General features: G+C 46.7%; 1 protein-coding gene across 2 annotated transcripts; it reads left to right on the top strand.

The window, feature by feature from the left end:
- Positions 1-1,739: 1,739 nt before the first annotated feature.
- On the top strand, positions 1,740-26,093 carry nrde2 (NRDE-2, necessary for RNA interference, domain containing). 2 transcript variants are annotated; one of them, XM_064323105.1, is made up of 14 exons: positions 1,740-1,871; positions 8,347-8,452; positions 8,979-9,176; positions 11,551-11,697; positions 12,922-13,414; positions 16,090-16,495; positions 19,424-19,557; positions 22,281-22,404; positions 22,613-22,788; positions 23,025-23,411; positions 23,858-24,777; positions 24,995-25,136; positions 25,550-25,621; positions 25,760-26,093. In XM_064323105.1, exons 1-14 carry the CDS (start codon positions 1,805-1,807, stop codon positions 25,883-25,885), a joined length of 3,498 nt encoding a protein of 1,165 aa, XP_064179175.1. In that variant the 5' UTR covers positions 1,740-1,804; the 3' UTR covers positions 25,886-26,093. The 2 variants fall into 2 exon arrangements, with proteins under 2 accessions (XP_064179175.1, XP_064179184.1); XM_064323114.1 differs by having other exon boundaries at positions 8,979-9,180; positions 11,558-11,697.

The following is a 26,093-nucleotide window of genomic DNA, read 5'->3' as shown; positions in this document are numbered from 1 at the left end:
TGTTGACGCTGGAGAATTCGCGATGATCTTTGTGAACGTGTTTTCGATTGGTTACTCTGGACCTGCAATATTCCGCTCAGTGTATTAGCCCCTCTGATTGGCTACGTTAGATCTGCAATGCGTCAAGCAATGGCGCTTGATAGTCGAATAGCGAAGTGGGAACTAGTGTATGGGAACAGATTTAGTCTAAAGAAGGATATTTTGTAAATGTGCTTTCCTATGTTTTAAGCATATTTAAAGTTTGTTTCTGATAGTCTGAACAGCGGGTTAGACATTTAGTTTTTTCTGTTTGAAATGGCTTCTAACATGAGTCAAGCTGGATTCGTATTTTGGGGGAAGTCCGATGACATACGATTGGTCACCGGAAATCTACGGAACTATTTCCTTATGGTCGCGGAATTTAAACTGACAGCGTAATATGTGTGCAAATATACTATTGTTTATATCAACGCGCAATTCAGATACGAAGTTATTAGTTTGACCAGTTTTCAACCCAAAGAACCAAGCTTGCGCTATAAGCATTCAGCTAAAGTGCTTCCCCCACGTCCACATAAGCAGCCAGCTGAAACAAATTCACATATTAAATATATTTTTAAAATCACGTGACAATCGTCTATATTATATATTTTCAACATGTAAAGAGTCACAATGAAAGATAAACATAAAATAATATACCATATTCCACAAATAATGATTACAGATAGCAAGACAAGTAACCAAACAAGATAACGAAGATGTGGTTCCCCCCCCAAACTATTGCATGTCATTCCAAGAATCATACCATTCTATAACTTACTCCTGTCTGCTAAAGCTTGGCATGACTGGGCTTAGTCAGTACTTGGAAGGTGTTGCTGTGAGTAATATTGGTAGGTGAAGAGGAGTCTTCTCTCTAAAGCTGTGCCTCAGTGCAGCGATGGGGATGCTGTTTTTCAGATGAGTTGTTAACCAGGGTCCTGACTCTTTGTGGTCAGTGTCACTGACTCTATGTCACTGACTTTGTGATCACTAACTACATGGTACTAACTACAAAGAGTAAGGGATTCCCTAATATCCTGGCCTAATTCCAAATCTTGTTTTCTCAAATGGGCTATTTCCATCTCAGGTGGTTGTATGATGTGTACTTTGGTGCAAAATAGCTTTCATGCACCACCCAGGTGGGTGCTACTTATTGGTGGTGGTTGAGGTGAGGTTCCCTTTCTTTACTATAAGGTACTATGACTGTGTGATGGAAGGTGATGCTGAATCCAGTCCATAACATTATATTTGTTGCATATATTTAGCCAGACCCAAAAATGTTCATTATGGATTATTTTGTTAAAGAACAAAGTTGTATATATGTCCAGATTGAACTTGGAATTTGTGCTATTCATAATAGATATAGCTGCGACAATGGGCAGTCTACAACTACAGAAAATACAGCTTAATATTTACTGTGAATCCTTTGTAAGTATATCTGTGATAGGAAAGAATGGATGATCATTGCTTAATAGCTCTCCAGTATTGTGGGTTTAATACGTGTGGTCCAATGTGAGTCCAGTATTTTTCCCCTCCAACGCAAAAACATATTAAGGGTACTGGGGAAGTGCATGGCAGACAAGTTCAATAACAATGGGATTGCATTACACTAAACATCTGTTGAAGTAAAACGCAATTAAACGCCACAATTTCAGCAACTGTATCCTCAGTGCTGTAGCAATAATACTGCAAATATATTGGATGACGTAAAAATCATGCGCGGTGTAGATGTGACGGTTAAAATCCGTGCCATCGTAAATACAAGAGGGAAGGTTCACATTTATAAGCAATGGCACTCTTTCCAGCTTTTGCGGGATTGTCAAGTGGAAATTCAAATAATGAAAAACAATCTAAAGGCAAGCCATATCGTTTTGTCGAACATTTATTTGAACTTTCGCTTTGTTGACCGATAACACTGATCGTTGGCTATGTTCTTTTTCTTCTCACGCGTTGACTGTAATTTAGCCGAAACACTTGCCAGTGTGCTAGTGGTTAGTTAACTGGTTAAGCAGCTAACTAACTATCATTGACACGCTAGGTACCTATTGTATTTGGCAGGTGTAAATGGAACTGTATAAGATTACTAGTTACCATACATGCTGGTTATACAGACAATGACGTACTAGTTAGCTAGAACTCCTAAATTACTTTGTAACTTGTTTGCTGGCTGTCTCATTCTTCATTTGATAGCATGTTAACTAACGCCAGGTAATGCGAATATGGCGTGTAATTTAGGAGTGGTAGTTGCACATGTTAGATCCAAGTTAAGGAATGTCGATCCGCACATGAGATGGTGAATTGCAAGTAACTGCTAAATTGAAGGAAAGGCCAACCATAGTATTTTTATTTGTAAAGTTATCGACGGACAGTTCTTGGTGAAACATTCTGCTCACACCTTATATTGATCCTGTGAACGTATTCAAAGTTGCTCGTGTTTTGGCATGTATTTCGGACATCACGGCCGTGGAGTGTGCGTTTTCGACCAGTTGCCCCTAGCTGATAATGTATTTCCCCCCGAATTTCCATGCCAGCATTACTTTAGTCACTGTACGTCGTGAAACAACAGAAATGTCTGTGCATCTAGTCACTGAAGTTTTCGCTACACTTGCCCCAACAACCCCCTCCTTTTTCAAAGTTAAGGAGATCTCTTCTTCTCGATATTGTAGCCAAAACATTGGACAGTAGAACCTGTCCAGCCTTTTTATACACAACTGTGATGTGATGTTAATGGCTTAGTTGGCTCTTGTATGGAAGCGCCTGCTTTAAAAATGTTGTATCCCTCGCATACTGAAGTGTTTCCTTTGTTTTGGTAATTACCTGCAGCTATACAACAGTATCAAAGATGGTGATCAAACGATATTTTGATTTTCTTCATCATTTGTTGCTATAAAGATATCATCATGCATCAGTTTTTAAGGAGACAAGGGAAACATCCATTCTGTTGTAAATTGGAGTATGGACATGTCACAGTTTCAGGACATCATTTCAAATGTAGATAGATTATGGAAAGCTCTCATTTGAGGAAATGGATTGTGTTTTTGTATAATGATTCTGATGTAGGCCTATTTGCATGCTGCAGTTTATGATCTTATTTAATTAGTTAACTACAGGTAGTGCCCAAAAAACAGCAATATGAAGTCATTTAAAAGGGCATTTAGTTACCCCATGCCTCCAGAGCAGATTTAATAAACAGTGGCATAAAATCTACCAGTGTCTGGAATTCTACTGGAGGGATATGTCCCATAAATGCTTGATTGGGTTTAGATCTGGAGACTGAGAAAGCGCAGACTTCATTGTCATGCCTATCAAACCATTGTGTGATTGTACGTTCTCCATAGAAAGGGATATTGTCTTCCTGGAAATCATCCTTCCTTGCAGGAAAGAAACGCTGGGATGAAGGTGATCGCTGAATCATTAAGTAATAATTAATATTGACCTCACCTTCTAAGGAGTTGAGTGCAGTCCATAATGGACCTGCCAGAACCCATCACAGTTGGCACCAAGCACTCTGGCCAGCAGGTGTCTTTAAGTGTATGACATAAGCACTTGTCCATTTGTGCTTGGACCTGGCAATGGGTGATTCATCTGTCCATATTACCTTCCTCCCCTGCTTGGTAGTCCATTGGGGAATCTATCGCTGTTTCCGTCGCAGCACTTTCCTAAAATTTCTTCTTACCGTGAAGAGTGCCTGACCCGCAACCGTAGTAATGTGTTAACGCTAAATCTTACGACAACGCTAGCTAACCTTTCGAAAGTCACGTTAAACAAATAGAAATTAAGATACTGGCGTGGATTTCGAATTATTTGTATTTTCTTGTAGACCATTAAGAACAATGTAGAAGAGCCAACGTCCTAATTGTCAAATTGTCTGTACCCACCGCTTACGGCAAAGTGCTAGTTATTTTTGGCTGGACCGCAATAGCGGGGCAGTCCTCAAAACCATGTACTAGGTTTTGACCTGGTCTTGTTTTTAAAGTGAAAGAAAACCACTGGGTGCCCTAGTGACAGGTGCTGAGCTGAAAAATGAGCAGGCAGAAAATCCCTTAAACTGATTAACGTTATTATTGTTTTTAATTATTGTACTTGATTAGAAATGACATATTACTAAATATGATAGAGACATATGGGCTCAAATTAATGCCAAAATTATTTTGTATTTGTAAGCAATGACTTGTGCTTGCAACTTATGGTTTGTGAGTACATTGCGAGTTGAAACTGAAACAAAGTATTTTGTACTTGTAAGCAATGACTTGTGCTTGCAACTTATGGTTAGTGGTTGTACGCTGCAAGTTGAACCTGTAAAAAAAACGTTGTGTTTGTGGATATAGATTTTCGTGAGGGGGGGGGGGCACGTCTGTAAATTACTTTTGGCATTAATTTGAACCCATACTAGTCAGTTAAATAATGTTTGTAATAGAACACACCTTGCCACACCATATTTCCACTATAAAAACTCTCTCTCTTTCTCTCTCTCTCTACCAAAATATAACATAAGCTGTGTTTTCCATTTGATTTGTCAGTTGTTGTGCATATTGTGTTTTTGTTTTGTTTGATCAACTTTATTGTATAGTGGATGCAATGCATTTTAATACAATTTTGGACCCGGATCTGGACTCTCTTGACTTTTTTTTTTTTTTTTTTTTTTTTTAAGGGTCCTGAACTGATGTCCCCCTTACATTACAAAAGTAATGTAAGGGGTACATTAGCAGTAAGATTACATGAGTTCTAGCTGTGTAGTCACATGTGTTTTTCCCTATATCCTCATGCTAAAATCTACTGTAAATCCACATTTTAAAGATTATATTTAAAAAAATGTCTTCCAGGGTGGGCATGCCCCCAGACCCCCCTAGGGGGTTTGCATCTTTGTCACCTTTTTCACCCCTGATGAGTTTGCAGGTCTGTTCACGGTAAGAAGAAATTTCAGGCTATTGCTTGTGTCGAAAGTGCTGCGACGGAAACAACGATAGATTTACTCAGGAGCCACATCTGTCCAAAATGTAAACAAGTCAGGCAGTTTTCACGGTTGGGAAAAATTTTATGACAACGTGGTCATTTAGCTAACTTAGCTAGCTAGCCAAACAGTCAGTAACCCAGATACTTCCTTTGTGACATTTAGGGATAATGTCAAGGAGGAAAGGTAAAAGCTAAAAAACCTTAGACAGTTTTTTAAAAGTTTAAATGTGCCCAGCATTCCAAGGCTTGTTGTAAGATTCAGTAGCCAATCAGGACTTGAATACAAGTTTTTTGTAGAGCACAAAGCAAAAACTTTGATATTATTTATTTAGGCCTAATTTAATTTAATTAATTTTGTTGTTGTTGAAAACACAGCATTCCAAGACTGTACATTGTTGTCAGATTCTTTGTACGACTCTGCTATGCTGTAAATAGCCTATTTGTAGAATTTTTAAATGTGTGTTGAATAAATGACTTATTTATAACAACATTCACATTATGTAGTCATATTTTCAAATCTCCAGTCAGCTTTTAGCATTGACTTAATGTAGGGCCCTATGGAATCTGTGTTATAGCTTTTTTAAATTCTCAATTTCACGATTCCATCCGTGATTCTGTTATCACAGAAACTATAGGGCCCTACCTTAATGCTGCCATCAGTCTGTCGCTGGCCTGCGCCGGGCCCCCGTCAAAAAAGACACTTGGCCGCCGGCCCGCGCCGGGCCGCCAGCCCCTGTCAATAGATACTTGCCACCTAACAACTTTTCTGGGGGAAACCCTGTTTGGTATTGTGATTCGTGACAACACTAGTCTCACGCCTTTTTTAATTGCAGTGCGGAAGCGCTGCAGCTCCACATACACGCCGGGCCATCTAAGTGTTACGACGTAGTAAAGGCCTTTACCGCAAGCGGCCAGGACACATCCATGGCGACGCAACTAAGTAATCCGATAGCGCCTCTTAGCACAAAATTGGCCGTAAGTCATCAATATTTTGTACAATCATCATGATATTCAGTAGATATGTTGGGTGAAGGTATATGATCAAAACAATTTTAAAATCGCTCCATTGGGGGCACAGTAGTGCCAATGCTTGGACCCCTCCCAACGCCGCTTGCGGCTTTAATTTAATAAATGTATTTGTCAAGGTGTTGAGAAACACATAAAGGCCTGTTTTATTGTGTGCAACAAATTACCATTTTTTCTAATCTTCTGAATATCATTAGTCAATTTTGGAAAGTAAAACAACTGCATGTTGTAAACCCCTTAACTCTGCATTTCTTAGTTCAGTAGTCCAGTTTGAATACATCCCTATGGAGCATTTTCTTAATTCTTTGGCCTGTCAGTAACTTTCTGGGTGGATATGCGCAGATTTATGCCAAAAAATGAACAGTACACATAGTACTCCCACATATAGTTGAAGAATGGTCATATATTTATGGTCATATATTTCCAACTCCTATGTGATTATACTCTTCAGTGAAATGTGCTGGTATAAGATTGAAGTATGCTCCTGGAAGCTGTAGTTTGTGTTGAATAGTAACCTTCTTGGCAGTATTGGAATATTAGTTTTCATCTACTTATTTATGTTACTCTTTACTCTTTGTATGGTCTCAAACATGTTTATTTTGCCATTATTATCTAGAAAACAGAATTAAATCACAATATTTTAGCCTTCCATTTTGATTTTAATAAAAGGCTAAACTGTTTCAAAATCCGGCTGCAGTTATGCGTTCTTTGTTTTTGCTTTTTATTATTGGGCCATATATGTCTGGCTTAATTAAGCTGTAGGAATGGTATTCATTTTAAATAAATGAGTTTAAATGAATATGCACTCGAAGAACTCTGGCCAACTCTATTAATCCTACTTGTTTCAGGCAGTAATTCAGTTTAGGGTATAGCCTTTGATTTCCATTACTCTTGCTAGTGAGAGAGGAGCGAAAGTCCTACCAGTTTCGGCGAACAAGCGTTATCAAACATTCAGTTTGAGCCATAGAATGCTGGCTAATATTTCTTGGGATACGCCACAGCTCTGCGACTTTTGGCAGGCAAGTAAATTGGTGTGACAGATTTAAGGACAAGATGCAGAGTGGGGGAGAGAGAGAGGGAGAGAGACTGCTGCAAGTAATATCATGTAATGCATTTTTACTACCTTGTATAAAACAAGTATTTAAATTAGCCTGTTAAATATGTGCAGTGCTGATTTGTAGTCAAGGCTTGTAACTCAGATATTCAAAGGTATAGGCCTACAACAAGCATTTAATATGAATATATAGGTGATGCAGACAGTATTACCATTGTTAGGGCTTTATTCCCTAGTTGCATATGGTATTCATTTATCAAGGTTGTTCAGAGGAAATATAATGCACCTATGGGTCTTCTGACATTGCAGATATGGGTCTAATATTGACATCCTCAGAAACAACAGCATATATCAAAACACTATGAAGCTTTTTGCAAGCTGCTCTTACATCCAGTAATACAGTAGACAGTAGTGGTCTCTGACTCAATGTAACATTAAAAGAGGCTATAGACAGGGATCTAAACTGCAAAATGAAAAGGTAAACATCTGTTGTTATGTGCCATTAAGAGAATAAATTTGATTTGGGCTCACAGTCAACAATAAAATCATTCTTTTACTTATCTTGTATGCATGTTAAGCTAACCTTGCATTTATTATCAGTGAACTGTTTACTGTAAAAGTCCCAGTAACTAGTGTGGGAGAGCACAGAGGAACACTGCTCTGCAGACTGTAATCCACCCCTACTCTCAGACTGCTTTGTGAACGATGAGGACTATGGCTGGAGACCCACTGCAGACTGGCCTTCATTAGCCTACATTGTTGAACTGGCCATAGCTACTGTAGGCGTTTATGCATTACTGCTCTTATTTTAAGATAGCAGGCTAGTTGGTTATAAATGGCGATGTGACCCTCTGTTAGAACTAGAGTACACCTGGTTCCCCAAGCAAGGGACATGGGTCTTTAGCTTTGCAAGGGGAAAATGCTAAGGTGCCCTGGTGCCCTGGTAAGGGAAAGACTGGGCTCCAAAACTCACAGCATTCTAGCTAGCTAGCATGTTAAGATGCATGTGCTGTGGTGACAGTAGAACAGAGGACAGGGTCTAGTAAAATTAACAATGAATTAAATGGCTACATCAATGTTAGTGTACAGTTGCTTTGAGAAGAATGCGCCTCACACCTTGCATTAGGTTGTCATGTAATAATTAAAGCAATTGACTAATTTGAGAATCTTTCAGTGTGGAGAATGTATAAGCTGCTTCTTTCATTTTAAATGGTTGTTGTCAAATCTGATGAATATCTGGTTTAAAAGCCCAGGAGAGCTAATTGCAATTGATTTGGCATCCTTCTTTCTGTCTGCAGGATTGGATTGGTTGAACAATCAGAGTTTCAGCACCAATGAAGCCCTAAGCCTGCATCGGCGTGCCATTGAGCAGACTGAGCCGGGGTCACAGAACTCTGAAATCAGGTAATGAGATTTTTTTCCAACTTACGCTGCATTTAGCTTCATTTAGTTTAGAAACAAAGCCGTTGGACAACTGGCTAAGCTTCCTCCCCCAGTTTGGTGGGGGGGGGGGGGCATGCTGGCATGTGTCCACTAAAAATGGTTCTGCTGTGTTTTCCCACTGCTGTCCATTGGCTGAGCTGTGTAGTCACTGCACCAGAGTGTTGCAGTCGCTGCACAGCTAGTACACGTCTTCTGCTGGCTCTCAATTGGCCAGAAGAGCCAGAGTGAGGCGGGGTATACCCTGCCAACCGCAGCCCTGTCTCTCATGCCATACAATAGCTGGTTGTGTGCTGCCTGGCAAAGTTGCCACTGAAATTTCCCAGACTTAATTCTATACCATGAGGCACTCCACTACGCAAAGACAGAACAGTGCACAAATGGCCCAAGTGCTGTTGCTACATTGTCCTTGTGTCAGCCTGTGAATTTCAAGCTTTCTGCTGTTAAGTCTGTCACAAGATATCAGCTGCCGTGTCCATTGCTATTACAGTTCTCCTGCTGTCCAAAAGCAAAAGCACAGAAATGAGGATGAGGAAGACGCCAAGGCAAAGAAAAGGAAAAAGAAGGAAAAGAAAAAGAAACAGAAGAAGCACAAAAAGAGGAGTAAAGCAGAATCTGAGAGCAGTGGCTCTGAATCGGACACAGTGTATCCCAGTGACCTCTTGAAACAGGCTACGGACCCTTGCAGGTATGTTTTCAAACAGTATTGTGGAACATAATGAGTAGGAATGGATTCATGTCAATATTGATTGATTATCATCCCATTCATTAGAGTGCAGGAACTGCAGCAATAAAGAAAAACAATCTGTCCCTCATATTTTCGATTGGTAGAGTGAGCCATTTTTCTTTTGTGATTGCGTGAATAAAGTGCTTTTTTGACAGTGAATTGAATGAGACAGAGATGGATAACCTTTGTGTGTGAATCTGTTTAGAAAGAGCTGTGGTCATATATTTCATGATTCATATGGGATACCTGGGCTTGACATCAAAAAATCAACCACTTGGCTCGGCCAAGTTTATTGGTGAATAATGAAATTCAATTACTGGTTGTACTAATTTATTTTACAGATCTAGATATGGGTAATGTTTGAATGAGATTTTATGGTATTGCACGTGAGTTTGTGTAGGAGTTTTTTAAATGTGGCTGGCGAATGCATTGTTCATTTAGCACTTGCCCTTTTCCAGAGCAGCTTACAATGCTGGAGAATATAAGTGTATTCAGCTAATTTATAGGAGAAATATTCTCAGACCTGACTAATAGCATTCCCAGACCGGGGAGTATGTATATATTGCTATAAGTACTAGCCTAATGCAAGCCAACTTTTCTAACCAAGAATTAAGATGCAAATCCTGAAAACATACAGATTACATCGATAACAAATCAGAAATAAACATTGAACCATAAAATGCCATACCATGAATTAGAACAAATGTTAGGAGTGGGAGGGGATCCAACATGTTGTGTGAAGAAGTGGGTCGTTTTGTAAGAAGAATCTACGCGCACGACTCGCTACCGCTACATGGAAAGAGAAGGACTGTTGGTCATCATAGGTTACCCAAAAGCTTCTCAGAGTGCTAGGAGCTCTCCTGTAGCATTTAGCCTGAGGAAGAGGTCCTGTGGTGCTGAGGACGCAGTGAGACCTGAGTGCCAGATGGAGGAAACTGAGGAAAAGCTGAGTATCGTCAGCACAGAACTGGTATGAGAAACTATGAGTGGAGACGGTCCCCAGAGAAGGGAAGAGAAGAGTGGGCCAAGTATGGAGCCTTGAGGGACACTCATTAGAAGGTCATGGCCACAAGACAATCCACCATCCCAGGAAACCCTAAAGGACTGTCCAGAGGGGCTGTGCTACATAGTGTCTGCTGTGAGCTAGGTTGGGATTACTCCAGCTGCACAGGTTTGGAATAGCAGGTGTAGAGCTGCACAGGTTTGGAATAGCAGGTGTAGAGCTGCACAGGTTTGGAATAGCAGGTGTAGAGCTGCACAGGTTTGGAATAGCAGGTGTAAACCTGTGCAGGTTTGGAGCAGCAGGTGTAGAGCTGTGTAGGTTTGGAGCAGCAGGTATAGACCTGCGCAGGTTTGGAGCAGCAGGTGTAAACCTGTGCAGGTTTGGAGCAGCTGGTTGTAGACCTGCACAGGTTGGGAGCAGCAGGTGTAGAGCTGCACAGGTTTGGAGAAGCAGGTGTAGAGCTGCACAGGTTTGAAGCAGCTGGTTGTAGACCTGCGCAGGTTTGGAGCAGCAGGTGTAGAGCTGCACAGGTTTGGAGCAGCAGGGGAAGTTTAGAGTAGCTGGGTGCCTCTTGACCACACGCCAGGAGGAGAAGCCCTTGACTCCAGGGGGTACTGCGGCAGACGATGCCTGCCTGCCTCCTTGTTGTCAGTGCAATTCAATCCCCCCCCCCCCATTGGGAGAGTCCTGCCGTCGCCTAGCCTGGGCTTCTCTTTAGCGCAGTGCTGGGAACGCTGACATCCTGCACTCTGCATCGCTAAAAAGCCCAGTCACAAGATTGCCCCCGGATCCAGCGCGGTAGTCTGACACAGCTCCCACGAGCTGCAGCATTTCCCTCTCCCTCAATGTCACTCTGGAGGCACTTAAACAGCCACTGCCAGTCCTCTGAGCTGCTGTGTGCAGCAGGCTTGTGCAGTCAAGGCGTTTGCAGTATTCACACTTCAAACATTGTGACTGAATTTTTTTGTGTTGTTTATTTATTTATTTATTTATTTAATTTTTTTTAAATATGATATGATCTATGAAATGTTTAGAGTGTATGAAATTGAAATGACAGATCATGAAATTTATTGTTTTAATTTGAAATAGTATGTAAAAGGTGCGGAGCGCACGTGTGCGTGTTTGTGTGCATCTGTGTTCATGCCTGCACTTGTGCTGAGGGGGAGTCTGTTCACATGACCGTGGAAAGACATTAGAGTTGAATTTACGGAGTGTTTACAGTTGAGGGGCCTCGGTCTGATTTGGGTTGACTTTATCATCAGGAATGCATATTTTGGAGCACCGTGCTGTTATTACGTCCGTACTGAATGACTTTGTGATTGTGCCTGTTAGGCAGGAGGAGGAGGAGGAGTGCGTTTCTGGCTCCTTCGTCTGGCTGGACGACCTTCAGACCCCCACCGATCGGCCGTTCTGCATCGACAGGAAAGCGGACCCGGCCAACTGGGAGTACCGGTCCCTCTACAGAGCCGATATCGCCAGGTACACCCAGGAGCGCATGACCTCACTGTGACCTCACTTCGATCATCCTCCTTTATTCTGTTCGCCATTTAAGGTCAGGGAGCTGGATTGAATTTTGGACCTCGCAGAGCTGCAGTAGGGCTTGTTGGTTTGCCCAACGCAGCGTTCCCTGTGCTGTCCTGCTGGGTTTTTTCTCAGCCAATTAGCCCACTGCCTCGTCTCAGCCCAGTAAGTGAGGAAATGATGCTTTTGTACCTGACTGCACAATTGGAGCAAGGTACACTGTGTGTCCCAAGTGCTCCATTTCTAATCTCCTCCTGTGCTCCAGCTATTAGCAGAGTTTGTCTGAAGTTGGATGGACTGTACAAGATAAAGGGAAGGCACAGTTCTGCGGTTTACCAGGAGAGCTGCAGTTTACCAGGAGAGCTGGTTCCCAATATTGATGTGCTAAACTTTAAATATGATCAAATTGGCCTGCTTTGACCTTTCCTCCTTCGAGGCAATTATTACATCTTTCTGAAGTGTTATTTAATGGTAGAAGTCGCGCGGTGAAGTAGTTTCTCAAAAGGGCAATGTGTTCCCAGTTAATTATCGGAGGGAGCGGCTTCATTTGCCGAGAGCGCGGCCCAGCTGTTCCGCTGCTGCTGCCGCATCTGATTGGGGCATCTGTATTTGTGTCGTCGTGGTGACTGAGCGTGGCAGGACGTGCCGAACTTTTCATTAACTGCGTTTAGGGGCGACAAATCATGCGCCTGGCCCCCGTCCAGGCGATATCACATTTTAGCGGAGCCGAGAAGTCGCACCTGTGACTGGGGCGAGGGCGGATCGATACCCGCGGAGTGAGTTGTGTGTTGCAGCAGGGGTGGCGGGGCGCGCTGCGTCGCCGAAGGTCAGCCGCTGCGGGGTTTAACCTGCGATCTCAAATTCGTTTAGCCTGCTGCGGCGGCGGCGGCGCGTTCGGCCCGTCTGCGGCCTGCGGCACTGCTCCCAGCGGGGGCCTGCTGACTGCGTGTAACCGACAGGCGCGGCCGTCAGACTCTCTTGTTAAGAAACTCACTAAATTTGTACGCAGGCTGTCTGTGTTCGTCTTCCTCTGCTAAGTGGTCTCATTATTCACTTTGAGGTTCCTTTCTGCTGTGCTGCCCTCTGTGATGCGCTTATGAATGAATTCATATTGTATAATGTCTTATGTCACATGGCGCCCGGTCTGTATGAGGTAATGCTGTTTTGTCATGTCTGCACAAGGTACAGACGGAAAGGGAGCTCAGCCCTGGGACTGAACCCTAAGACGCAGAGTGTGAGCTGGGCGGAGCCGGGCTCGGAGAAGAAGACGGACAGGAAGGCGGACAGGAAGTCGGAGAGATACTTCTCCCGCGGGGCCCGCCAGCTGCTGGGCTCCAGGGGCCTCCCCGCCCGGCCCAGCGTCCCGGGGCCTGGGGCGAGCCTGGTCGCCGCCCACTTCATTCCGGTCCCGCCCTGCCTTGAGGAGGAGGGGCAAGCCGGCCCCCGGGGCTCCTCCTGGGTCAACCCCCTGGGGGTGTACGACCCCTCCACCTCCCTGTGGCTCCAGGGCAAGGGCCCGGCGGAGCATGAGAAGCAGCAGGAAGCGGGGCCCCCGGGGACCGCCGGGGACGGCGGCGCCTGTTCCCAGCCGGCCGGCCGCGTGGAGGACTTCAACAGGAGGCTGCGGGAGACCCCCACTGACACAGCCACCTGGCTGGAGTTCGTACGCTTCCAGGTATCCTCAGCCCCAGTGGGCCCGCTATCAGCCTGTCGCTAACGCGCCGCGACAGCGAGACAGCTCCTGTGATAAGAGCACTAGCCCGGTGATTCACAGCCTCCTCCGCTGTAGGGAACGATGGCAGTTGCACTGTAACGATGTCTCACAGCTAAGACCCTGCTCTCCCCACGGCTGTGCGCTTCTCCGTCTGCCCTATATTTCAAGGTGCTACTATCGCTTAGGGTCAGGCTATTATTTGTAATACGTATTGTTTTATGCAGAAAATTAATCACCGCGTAACATTTTTAATATTGCAAAACTCATTCGCCGCTGGGGAAAAAAAACAACTGGCGTCTTCCCTGGGACGGTGATTTGATTACAAGATCGATGCGAGCTGTTTTTTTTATTAAATATAAATCTGTGTTCCGTTCGCTCGGCCTGACCGTTATTGGACTGCTGTTCCTGTGAAATCTTCAGAGGGATCTGTCGTAGACATCCGGCCGAGCGACAGCCCCGCGGCTATCCGGGAATTAGCCGCCGTGCTTCATCAAGCGGCCCGAGCTGGCGGAGAGCCCCTGAGAAGCGGGGACCTACCGAACGGCATGTGAAACGCAGCTACGCTAACGTCTGTTCTGAGGTTCTGGCCGCGGTTAAACCATCGGTAATTAGATCTGAGAGTCTTCGCTTGTATTAAATGAATCGCCTCTGCTCCCCGCAGGTGAAGTAAATGCGCGGGGATGCGGCTTACGTGAGGATGTGAGGAGAGCGGTAATTGAGCGTTTGAGTCATGCGCGCTCGAGTCCACCGTCCTGGCCAGCAGCGCCCGTGCTATCGTGGCTTTTATTTGGAATCTAACGAGACGAAAAGGCAGGGCACAAACAAGCCGCTTTCAGAACTGGGAAGCTGGTTGCTGAGCCTGAAAAAGAATATCTTTGTTTTTGTGCCTACCTAAAACCAGTGAACACACGCATGTATATAGATGCTTGCTGTCCTCTCCTTAATTGCAGGCAGAGAAAAATCTACAAGAGAACTAAATATGCGAGTGTGTGGCTTGTTTATTTTTGGCTTGCTCCGTCCATGATCTGGAGATGAGCGTTTCTCCCAGGGAGGGGCTGCTCATAGCAGACGGGTCGCGTATGATATGAAGCGTGCGTCTTTGGAGGAGAGGGCTTTTTTTTAATGAGCGGCGGGGGTCAGAGGTCGCCGGGCTCATGTTTGCGTGGTCCCTGGAGCCCTGGTCCTGATGTCGCCGGTGTCACTGCTCTGGGTTATTTAAAGTGACGCGGGGGGGTGGGGGCTCTGCAGCTTCCTCCTGTCTCTGCGGGACACGGTGTTCCTCTGCCTGTGCCAGTGCACAGATCTGCATGTGCTAGTCAGAGAGCTGGAGGAGACTGGAGTCTGTCCCTGCTGCAGATACAGAGGGAGACACAGAGTGAGAGAGACGGAGAGAAGAAAGCATAAATGGAGAGTGTGAGTGAGACAGATGCAGAGGAGAGAGAGAGTGAGAGAAGAGAGAGATGCAGAGATAGAGAGGCGGGAGAGAGAATGAGTGTGAGAAATGCAGAGATAGAGAAGAGGGTGAGAGAATGAGTGAGAGTGATGCAGAGATGGAGAGAGAGATGGAGAGAGGGAGAGTGTGTGAAAGATGCAGAGAGAAATGCAGAGATTGCGAGGACAGAAGGAGAGAGAGAGAGATGCAGAGATGGTGAGGAGGGAGGGAGAGAGAGATGCAGAGATGGAGAGGAGGGAGGGAGGGAGGGAGGGAGAGAGAGAGAGAGAGATGCAGAGATGGAGAAAACAGAAGGACAGAGAGGCTGAGGGAGATGCAGAGACTGAGAGGAGGGAGAGAGAGCGATGGAGAGAACAGAGGGAGATAGAGAGAGATAGAGAAAGGGATGATAAACAGAGAGGGTGGGAGCAGCTGGAATGTGCCTGCGGTGTGGCACACAGTGTTCCCGTGTGATTCAGCAAATCCCCGAGCTGAGAGGCACAGGGTCCGCTCAGCCGCGGCTCCCTCCCTGTGCCCCGCTGCGCCGTCCGCGCGGCGCCCCCCCTGCGCCCCCCCGCGCGGTCCCGTCCGCGCGTCTCCTCGCTGTGTTAACCGCCTGATTAAAAATGCAGGGGGGTAAAATTCCACTCGGCCGCCTCCCAGGCCATGGGCCAGCGGCGTAATTTTAAAGCATCCTGTAAAGCAATACTGGAATTCGGGGGGTGGTTGCAGAGGCCGTATAAGCCCGGGGGGGTGGGGGGTGGGGCGGGGGAGCCCCAGTTGTTTGTGAGGGCAGGTGTGTGTGGACAGCCGCAGAGACGGCTCTTGTGTTTCACTCTCGGCGCTGAGGATTAGCCCAAGGTCAGCGTGTTGACAGAGCCTCGGCGCGTTAATCGCTCCTATTGTTGTGGAGGGCCCGTGGCTCTCCATGGAAAGTGTTCCTCATTGAGCCTGGGGGTCAGGCCTCGGGCTGCAAACGTTATCTAATTACATTCCCGGAAATCAACGGTGGCCCTTTGCCCCCGCGTGTGTGCCCCTCTGCGGCTCTGACATAGCGCTGGGCTCTGTGTGAGCACCCGGAGTCTATCAGCTCCATCTTTAGATTTCATTTTCGAAATTGGACGTTGATGCGGTATGTAAGCAAAGACTGTTGTGGAGGACTCTTAACCCTCCCCCCCCCCTCATTTTAACCCCCCTCCTTCAGGACGAGCTGACGGGCGGAGCCGGGTTCTTCGCGGGTATGGAGGGCGAGCCGGACGGGCGGCGGAAGTCCCTGAGGATGACCCTGGAGAAGAAGGTGTCCATCCTGGAGAGGGCGCTGGAGAGCAACCCCACCAGCGTGGAGCTGAAGCTGGCCCGGCTGAAGCTGTGCCAGGAGCTGTGGGAGCCGGCCGCCCTGCTCAAAGAGTGGAAGAAGCTGGTCTTCCTGCACCCCAACGACGCCCCGCTCTGGAGGAGGTACCTGCTCTTCACCCAGAGCCAGTTCAGCACCTTCTCCGTGACGAAGGTCAACGGCATCTACGGGAAGTGCCTGAGCACGCTGGCGTCCGTGCAGGACGGCAGCATGCTCTCCCACCCCGCCCAGCCCGGCACGGAGGAGACCATGCTGGGTAGGACCCCTCTCTCTTTCTCTCTCTCTCTCTCTCTCTCTCTCACTCTTAATCTCTCTCTATCTATCTCGCATTCATACAGCTCATGGGCCTGAATCCCAGCAACATGTGTCCTTACGTTTCACTTGCAGATAACTCTTAAAACTTCTACATTTTTTAATGGAATAATTTTGTAGATTGCTGTACTTGTCAAACTTTTTTTCGTGAAAATAAGTAACAACTTGATTTTAATTGTGAGACAGAAGTTATTGACAAAAGCTGACTGAATCCAAACTGAAATATGTCGTCTGCTACCAAAACGGATCATTCTTGGAGGGAAAACGGCAGACGAAAACCTTCCCCCCTTTGTTTTTCTTTCTCTAATTACTTCCCATGTGTATCTGTGGCAAACTGCAGTCCTGCCGTTCTGCTAAACGCATTATTTCTGAAGGCCTCATTCTGGGAGACTGGTATCCTTTCAGATGACTGAACACTTTCACTGGTAATCTAAACAAAGTGCAGTTACTCGCCACGGCGAATGAATGAACCCTCCCTCCCTGCTCCGTACGTTTCAAATTGAAATATGGAGCGCTGTTCATCATGTGCGCTTTTTGTCACAGCACTTGATGGTTTTGTCTATATCTCAGCGCTCGGCGTGTATTAGCATTTTCTTCCAAAGAATTCAACTCAGCAGCTCGATGCCGAGTTATTAAAAGGGAAAAAAAAACACGCAAGAGTCATATTTAATCAGAAGGCCACACTAAGTGGAAGCCTTTCACAACATGGAATAATTAATGGAATTTGAATTGCCTGCATGTTTTCCACTCGACGAGTCTATGCACTCAAAGCGCCATCAATCGGGGTTCTCGGTTCAGAGAGAGCGGGGGGGGGCTACCTCCGTTGTTGCCGAGCGCAGGTTTCCATAGTAAATCGGCGGTAACCACACACGCGAGCGTTAGCGTCCGCGAAGGGACGGCGCCTCGGCTCGGGTTTCCTCCGGCCCCCGCCATTGTGTTGGGCCGTATTGAGTTGTTTGCTCTGCTGTTTCGTGTTTGGACTGCGAGCGACCAAACATCGAGCGGGCGCACGTGAGTGATGGGGGGAGAAGGTGGCGGGGAAAAGCGCAGCCAACAGTGGGCCTGACGCAGGACAGGCCGCGTGAAAAGGTGCAGGGCGTGGGGCGCGGTCTTGTGCACGGGTGGCGGTAGACGGGGTTTGGGTTGGAGCGCACACTTCTTGGATCCGTTTGTCATTTAGAAAGGGAATTCGGCCATGATTCCATTTCTTTGAAGATTTTGCATGTTTGACTGCAGGACTTGGGGCAAGAGAGGAGGATCTGTTCTGTGGGTGGGGAGAAGGGGATCCTTCTTTGTGGGCGTGCGCATATGCGTGCATGTGCGCATTTGTGCATGTGTACGTGGGTTTGTGTGTGTGTGCGTGCGTGTGCTTGTGTGTGTGTATGCGTGCTTGCGTGTTTGTATGTGTGCATGTGTGTCTGTATTTATGCGTGTGTTGAGTGAGCTGCAGGGCTGCTGTCCTCATCCAAAATAGTCAGATCCATGGGCTTAGGAGAACAAATGGCAGGATATGGGTGTCAGATCGCTGGGCTAGAACAGGTGCAGTTTGGGGAATACTCGCCACTGAAATTTCGACACGCAGGCTGAATCAATATAAGGCGGAGTTTGCTCGATGGCGTTGCGTTGAGTGCGCTGCGGAATGGATGATGCTGGAGTTCTGCGATGTAACCGAGCATCTGGCCCAGAATTATCACTGTAGCAACTGCATCAGAGGACACTGAATGCATTCCAATTAGGAAAATGAAGCAGTCATTCTGTGAGCTTCCATTTACGCCGGCGTCCTCATTTCTTCCTGTACGCCAATGAGCCTGAAAAAGCACAGCTGGTCTCTGCGCTGTCTTTTCTGTATTGAACAGAAGTGCTTATGCTGTCATCGTGAAATGGCATAAAATTGTACAAAATGGACACAATGCAGCAAGCGAATTAATATTATTAAATCATGTTTAACATTCAAAAAGGTCAAGTTGTAAGCTTATCTTATTTCTGGAGAAACGTTTAACACATTCATTATTTGCTGATATTTTCAGGATTTGGTGGTTAACATCTTTAACAGAGCCATCAGTATCCACTGTGCAGGGTACGGTTTAGATCTGGAGTAGGTTATATTCGCCGTTCTTCAGTTGAATAATGGGCACAAGCGCCACCTAGTGTCCATTGTGTTTGATTGGCCAGTTTAATTTTCCATTTGGGAAAATGCTTCTCGCTGACTAATTTAATTACAGAAGCCTTATGTAGGCCTGCTTGATTGAGACTCTTCGGTAAGGAAGGTTTTCAGGGTGCTCACACAGAGCTGCGAAGCACCGACCTATAAACAGCTTGTTTGTTGGTTTGCTCTTCCTGCTCTTGCCTGTCATTTAAACCAGGCTGTGTTTCTGTGGCCCTTAAATTGGCAGAATGGAGCACAGCATTAATTGCGGGTCTCTGGGGGTGTAATTAAAGAGAGGAAATCCTTTCTGCTGCACACAGCAATGGAGCAAATCAAAACAAACAACATAAAAACTGCCAAAATCCTAGCAGTGTAGATCCAGTGGGGAAAGGAAACATGTAAAATGAGGCCAAAAATGATTTGCATATATATATTATATGTGTGTGTGTGTAATGTATGTATGTAAGTACAAACCTACTTTTTTCCTCAAAATTTCGTAAAAAGTCCAGGTGATGAGCCAGCTCATTAATTGCGTGGTTTTGGCAGGAAGCTCTTTCGGATGGAAGCAGGATTGTAAAAGGCTGGGACTTCGGCCTTCATTGTCTGTGTGCGATTTAATTTCCTCTGGGTCTCCTTGGGCATGAACAGGAATGTGCTGACAAATTACCTGAGCATGTGCACTCAAATTGTGTCATGTCCCTAACCCCCCCCCCCCTCCCCCCACAGAGATCTTCCTGCAGCAGTGCCACTTCCTGCGGCAGGCGGGACACTCGGAAAAGGCCGTCTCTCTCTTCCAGGCCATGCTGGACTTCACCTTCTTCAAGCCGGACAGCGTGAGAGAGCTTCCCACCAGACAGCAGGTAAATCAGTGAATCTGAGGAGAACAGCCACAAGCACAAAGCCTTTATACTGGACACAAGCACACTTAAAACTGTCCCTGCTCTTTTTAGCATGATTTAGGTTTGTGGGGTGTCAAACTCTAACCCAGTGTTTCAACACTATGAGAGGTTCTGACTTTCTGTGTTTAAACACAATTCTCAAGCTATTTAATGCTTTGTTAAAAAGGGAACTTCCACTGGGGGGAAAAAAATGCAAGAAAAGGGAGAGGTGGTCCTCTGCAGGTAAATAAACTATTTTTAAACAACAGATTACCAAACAAAATGAACGGGTGTGAACCCATAAGAATCCATAAGGCGCTCCAAGGCATTTTTGCCTTCAAAAACATACATGATCTGGAAATGCAGAGCCTCAAGGCCATCAATCCCATAGTGCTCAATTATGAGCTCAGTCATAAACAAACGCCTCTCCCTTTTCAAATACAAATAATGAGAGTTATACATTTTGAAACTGGAACCAAAGAAAGATCCTTGATTGAACATCTTCTGCAGTTCTAGCCTTTTTAAAAAAAAAAAATGTTAAGATAAGGAAGATAATGGCTTAATGTGTAGATTTGGAGATTCAACAAGAAGCTAGATTTTCTGCATTTAGAGCATTTGAGTAGATTGCTTGTCTCAGAACAAGTGAAGTGAGGAGCAGTTCAGGCAAGCCGTAAACACTGACCTTTTCACCTTGTGGTTTGATCAATCACCCTTAATCTCAGTAGAGTTTTCCATTCAAATGTGCGCATTTGAGAATAATTGCCACAGGCTATCATTTGATGTGGCTTGTAAATCAAAGCAACAGAAGAGCACAAGAAAGCACTTCTTTTTTTAATTGCAGATGTTTTCTTTAGGCCTGTATGATATTTAGAGGAAGCAGATCCTAGTGATCTACGGTCCCTCTACGCTGTGTCTAATGGGCTGTCGGAATATTTTTATTTTCCTTCTTGCTATTTTGGCAGTCAACCATTGACCCTTTTCTGTAGTCCACTTTGACTCCGTGAATCGAAGCATGTCCTTGGGGCATTGCTCTGGGTTTGCTTTGGAAACATGCCCTGGAGGGAGGCTGAAATGCACCACTGGTTTAATGGGGGATATATCAGAGTGTGTGCGTTCTTATTCAAACCCAATCTCCCACCTTGTGTTTTCTGTGTTTTTCTGAGTGCAAGGTGAAAAAGCTCCATTACAGTGTGGACCCGCCTTTCTGTGATTACGCAGCCAATAGCAGGTCTCGATCGACAGAGAATAATTATATGAGCATTACTGCCTTCTTCGGCTCACTGTCCTAAGCCACGTGTAGAGAGAGACATTATCTATTGGTATAAACAAAGGTGCCTCTAAGTTCTCACAACATGTCTCAGTTAAGAATAGCAGGCATCTTTTTTTTAAAGAGCGGTATTGATTCCTGTTGAGCAGTGAATGCACATAATGGTTCATTTGTCCCCCTCTGTGGCGCCGGTTCTCCGGTTTTAAATAACACGGTGTGATCGCGCATAACCAGCATGATAATGAAGGAATATTTTCCCCGTTTGCATACTAAGCACACAGTTTGCATTCATTACCTTCTCACCCTTCATTAAGTGCTTCGCATTAAATCGCTCGCTTTAAATTCTCTGTCTTCCTGAAGCGTCCCTGAAACTTTCTTATGTGTGCATTTTTTTTCCTACATTCGGACATGTTTCCTTTTGTGGTAATTGAATGCAGTTGCAGGTAGCACAACCTGTCTTCTCTCAGAAAAAAAGTTTCTCTGAGTTTGGAGAGAAGAAGCTGAGCAGAGGCCCGGACAATCAATTTGTGTTCGTCTGGCAATGATACTGAGATTGAGTGATGTGCATCTGAGCAGAAGAGAAAGAAAGTAGTTGGTTTCACTAGAGTAGGATTCTCAATTAGAGAAATTCGTCTTTTGAGGAAGTGAAGCTGAAATTAATTTGTGTTTCAGGACAGTAGGGGCCCCTGCAGGCTTTTTCCTGTTCGATTCTTACGAACCTTATTTATCTGAATCGGGCGAGAACTGCAGAAGCTACTTTTAGGAGGACCAACCCCTCCCAGAAAAATAAAATAAATTAAATTTTTTGAGGAAACTGCTCTGTGATATTCTGATAAGCTTGAACATTTCCCCCCCAAACGCTTAGCTTTCAGTTTAGTCTGGTATATGCCCATTTTCCAGTTGTGCCTTGACAACATGGATTAGTCTGCCTTCTGACAGAATTGCTGATATAAGTGAACATCAGATGGAGAACCGCCGTTGAGTAAACTTCTTGTGCCTCTGAGGGATCTTTTGGTTGCGCACACTAGCCTAGCGATGCTAGCGAGTAGCAGCTATACCGGACATCTTAGCTTTGGGTGTAATCTGGCGCTGTTTTCGGGATTCTGCGGGTGCTGCCGGAAAACCGTGACAGACGTCTCTTGGTCACGATAGATCATCCCCCGTCACATTGTCTCGGCCAGCCCTGTAGAAATGGAAGGGTTGCAATGCTAAGCACCATCATGTTGCCCTAGCATTGGAGTCTGTATGGGGTGTGATGTTAACGCCATGGTATTTGGTGTCTGATGGTGCGATGTTTTGTCCGATGGCGTCATATTTGGTGTTGGATGGGATGGTGTTTGATGGGATCATGTTCGAAGTTTGATGGCATGGTGTTTGGTGTTTAATGGCATGGTGTTTGGTGCTTTATGCTGTGGTGCTTACTGTTTGTCCTGCCTAGGTGGAGTTCTTTGAGCCCTTCTGGGACAGTGGGGAACCCCGTGTGGGAGAGAAGGGAGCGAGGGGCTGGAAGGCCTGGATGCACCAGCAGGAGAGAGGGGGCTGGCTCGTGCCCAATGACCCAGGTGAGTAGACACATCCTGTGGAACAGCAGGCTTTGTTTCTAGCCTTGTTTGCCTGTAAGAGGCAGTGTTCTCAAGATATACTTGGGTAGTGCTCATAGGAAGATTCCTGTTGGTAGTGGAAGCAATAGCAATAGCCATAGCTGTTAGCGTAAGGGTTATATTAACTTATAACCCAGTAACCTGACTTATCCACTGTTGTAACTTTTAGACGATGATGATGACGATGACCAGGAAGACTCTTCTGAGGTGAAGGATAAGACCTGGCCCAAGTGGCGGATCTGGTTGGACGTGGAGGCATCCCGTGAGACCAATCAGTGGTTGCCTTGGAGGCCGGACAAATCTAAGGGCCAGACAGAAGAGGACTGCGAGGATCCTGACAGACAGGTACACAGACAGGCTTTGGCATCCACCTCTGCGTGTCCTCTGACTCAGTACCCAGCCAAGCAATGCACACTCTCAGAAGTCAGCACTGGCATTGGGAAAATTAGAAGTGTTTTGAGCAGGAGCAATACTCCTGATGAAGTCTTACTTGGTTGGAACTTTTTTGCGGTGCAGCCAGTAGAGTTTGGTATGGGACATTTGTCCTCTCACGGCATTCACGTGGTCATCCTGTCCCGCAGGTCCTGTTTGATGACATCGGACCCTCCATGATCCGGCTCTCGGCTCCGGAGCTCCGGTTCCAGCTGGTCTGCTGCTTCCTGCAGTTCCTGGGGCTCCCTGGGGAAAGCTGGTACCACGGGCCGTCCTGGAGCTCGCTGCTGGACGGCACGTCTCTGCTGGAGGAGGGCCCGGGCGCAGAGAGGCTCCTGACCGCGGGCCACCTCCACGGCGCCGGGGTCAGCCCCGTGGGTCACATGACCACGCTCGACGGCGCCAGGAGGCAGACGGGCCTGTGCAAGGAGGGGGAGGAGTTTGTGCACCTCGTCCTGCAGCAGATCTCGCCCCTGTGCTCGCCACAGGAGAAAGCGCTTCTCTCTCTCTACTGGATCCAGTACGAGAAGCTCAAGGTCCGTTCACGTCGCTTTCTTGCCTTTTGATTTGGGCATGACCCAACAATGCAGTCACTCCCATCACATTTTCTGTTTTTAGCAAAAAGTGAGATTCAGAGATGAGGTCCACATTTGTCCAAATTCAGTTTTGCAACCACATAGACCACAACAGAAGCATGGTGATGTATTTGTGTAGTGTTCCAGAATGTTACAGCGCACTGTGTAGTTCAGGGCTGCCCAACCCTGGTCCTGGAGCTCCATCCTGTAGGTTTTAATTTCAATTCTAATTTTGTACACCTGATTCTACTAATTAGCAGCTCAATGAGATCTCTAGTTGTGGAAAGAGATGTGCTTTGTTGAGGTTGGAGTGAAAGCTGTAGGATGATAGATCTCCAGCAGCAGCGACGGGCAGCCCTAGAGTAGAGGTTCCCCTGTGCTGAGATGCTTATCCGTGGCTCCTCCAGGTGATGAAGTGTGTCCAGAGCGGCAACAAGAAGCGCCTGAGGTCTCAGGGGAAGAGGAGTAAAAAACTGGCCAAGCGGCTCCTGAAGGAGGAGGAGAACCGCGGCGACCTGGCCCTGTGGAGAGAGTACGCCCACCTGGAGTGGCTGCTGGGGAACCTGGAGGAGGCCAGGAAGGTGTTTGACACGGCCATGGCGCTGGGCGCGGCTCGCGGCCTGAGGGACCCGGCGCTGTGCCGCCTCTGTCTGCTTTACGCCCAGCTGGAGGCGGAGGAGGCGCCGGGGGCGTCTCCCTGCACCTCCTCCCCGGCGGTGCACGCCCTGACCAAACTGGCCGAGGGCGGGGCCTACTCTCCCTTCACCGGCCAGGTGCCCCCCGTGGCCGTCCTGAAGGCCCGGAAGTCGTACGAGCAGGCCTTCCAAACGGCCCTGGAGCGCCGGGCGGGGTCCGCCCACGCCGGGAAGGGCGCCCGTGTGGCTGAGCTGGTTGGGTGCTTCGCGTTCTTCCAATACCTGACCACGGGAGTCGAGGCCGCCGACAAGGTCTTCGGCCAGGCCCTGGACAGGCTGGAGGGGGCTGCGGACCCCGATGGGGGTGCCGCCTCCGACTCCAGCGCCTGGGGTACCCCCTCCGAGCTGGAGTCCCTGTGCCTCATGCAGGCCCTCCTGCTGCAGCACCACACCAGCACCAGCGTGTTCCCCCTGCGCCGCCTCCGGGAGACCCTGACCGCCGCCCTCTCCCGCTTCCCTGTGAACCCCCTCCTCTGGCGGCTCTACCTGCGGCTGGAGAGGAGGTACCACAGCGCCGGGCGGGCCCGCCGCTTCTTCCACACCGTCACCAAGGGCAGCCAGAGCGTCGTCCCCCGGCTCTTCGCCATCTGCGCCGAGCAGAAGAGGAAAGAGCTGGTCAGCGCAGCGTTGAGGTACGGCCACAGCACCACGGAGGGTTTTATGCCGTTCTATAAAAAAAAACTGATTTAAAGTCTGGTTCCAGGGCCTGGCTCTGCAAGAGGAAACTGCTTTTAGTCAGTTAACCTGATCATACCATAATTCCTCCTTGTCGAGGGGAAGCTGTGGGTCGTGTTTCTCCTGCGGTGTGTTTCTGCAGTGTTCCTGAGTGCTGACCTGTTTCTCCCACAGGGCTGATTGTTACGGGGAGGTTCTCTCCACCATGCCGGAGAACGGGCTCAGCCACAGAATCCGAGCTCTGTACGAGAACGCCATCGCCTCAGAGCACGGGGCCCACTGCCCTCTCCTGTGGAGGATGTACCTCCGCTTCCTGGTAAATAACGAATCACCCTTTTTTAACCAAAGACAGGATGAAATTGATGGGGAGTTTTTACAGGTCCTGCCACTTCAAGAGTTTTGGCATGTACTGTAAACTTTGTCAGCTATTTGTTTATTTATTTATAGTTCAGCAGTGTGTCTTTATTTTAAGACCTCTTATTTTCATTTGTCTTTGCCCACTTTGATTGCCAGCCTGATCTATTCAACAAGATCTCTAGCTGCTGACAGAGGTGTGCTTTGTTAGGGTTGTTTACAATGAAATACAATAAACACAATACATACAATACAAATGAATAAAATAAAATACAATACAGACGTTTTTACAAGGTAAGAGAATAATTAGACTGTATATGAGTGTCCTAGCTCTCAATTTTATTTGGTTGCCTGTTCCCTGTGTTGTGTGTGCAGGTGTCAGAAGGGAACTCAGAGAGAGGTAGTGGCATCTTGTACAAAGCCCTTCAGGAGATCCCATGGGTGAAGGTAAGCAGGAAAAATGGATGTAAATGTTGTGTCGGACGTGTTGCATAGGCTGATTCCTGGCTGAGTATATGACTGGAGGTCTTGTGAAGCCTTTTCTCCACTGGATTCTAGTTTGAACCCGCACGCGTTCTTCCACAGGGCCTGTACATGGACGCGGTGCAGCTCTTCCCTGATCGCGTGCAGGAGTTCCTGGACCTGATGACTGAGAAAGAGCTGAGACTGCGAGCGCCCATGGAGGAGGTGGACATCCTGCTGGAGGACTGAAGCCCTGATCTGACCCTGCTCACAGTTCTGGGGCTCAAAATACCTTTGACACTCAAAGCCTTGTGTGAAAAAAACACTAGCTTTTAGTAAGAGAGGTATTGTTTTCTATAACGGAAAGTGTGATGTATAGATGGAAGTATATTTTCTTCTACCTATTTGTATTTTCTGTAAATAACCTGAGTCGAATAAAAAGAGATTTGTTTTCTTA

Source organism: Anguilla rostrata, chromosome 1 (genome assembly GCF_018555375.3).
Source record: "Anguilla rostrata isolate EN2019 chromosome 1, ASM1855537v3, whole genome shotgun sequence".
Taxonomy (NCBI): Eukaryota; Metazoa; Chordata; class Actinopteri; order Anguilliformes; family Anguillidae; genus Anguilla; species Anguilla rostrata.
This window is presented reverse-complemented; position numbering and strand designations above follow the sequence as displayed.

Excerpts from the sequence above, each read along its gene's own strand:
- nrde2 (XM_064323105.1), top strand. The coding sequence starts at position 1,805 with ATGGCACTCTTTCCAGCTTTTGCGGGATTGTCAAGTGGAAATTCAAAT. Across the intron at positions 13,415-16,089 it reads TGGAGTTCGTACGCTTCCAG|GACGAGCTGACGGGCGGAGC; the intron begins GTATCCTCAGCC and ends CCCCTCCTTCAG. Across the intron at positions 19,558-22,280 it reads AGCTTCCCACCAGACAGCAG|GTGGAGTTCTTTGAGCCCTT; the intron begins GTAAATCAGTGA and ends TGTCCTGCCTAG.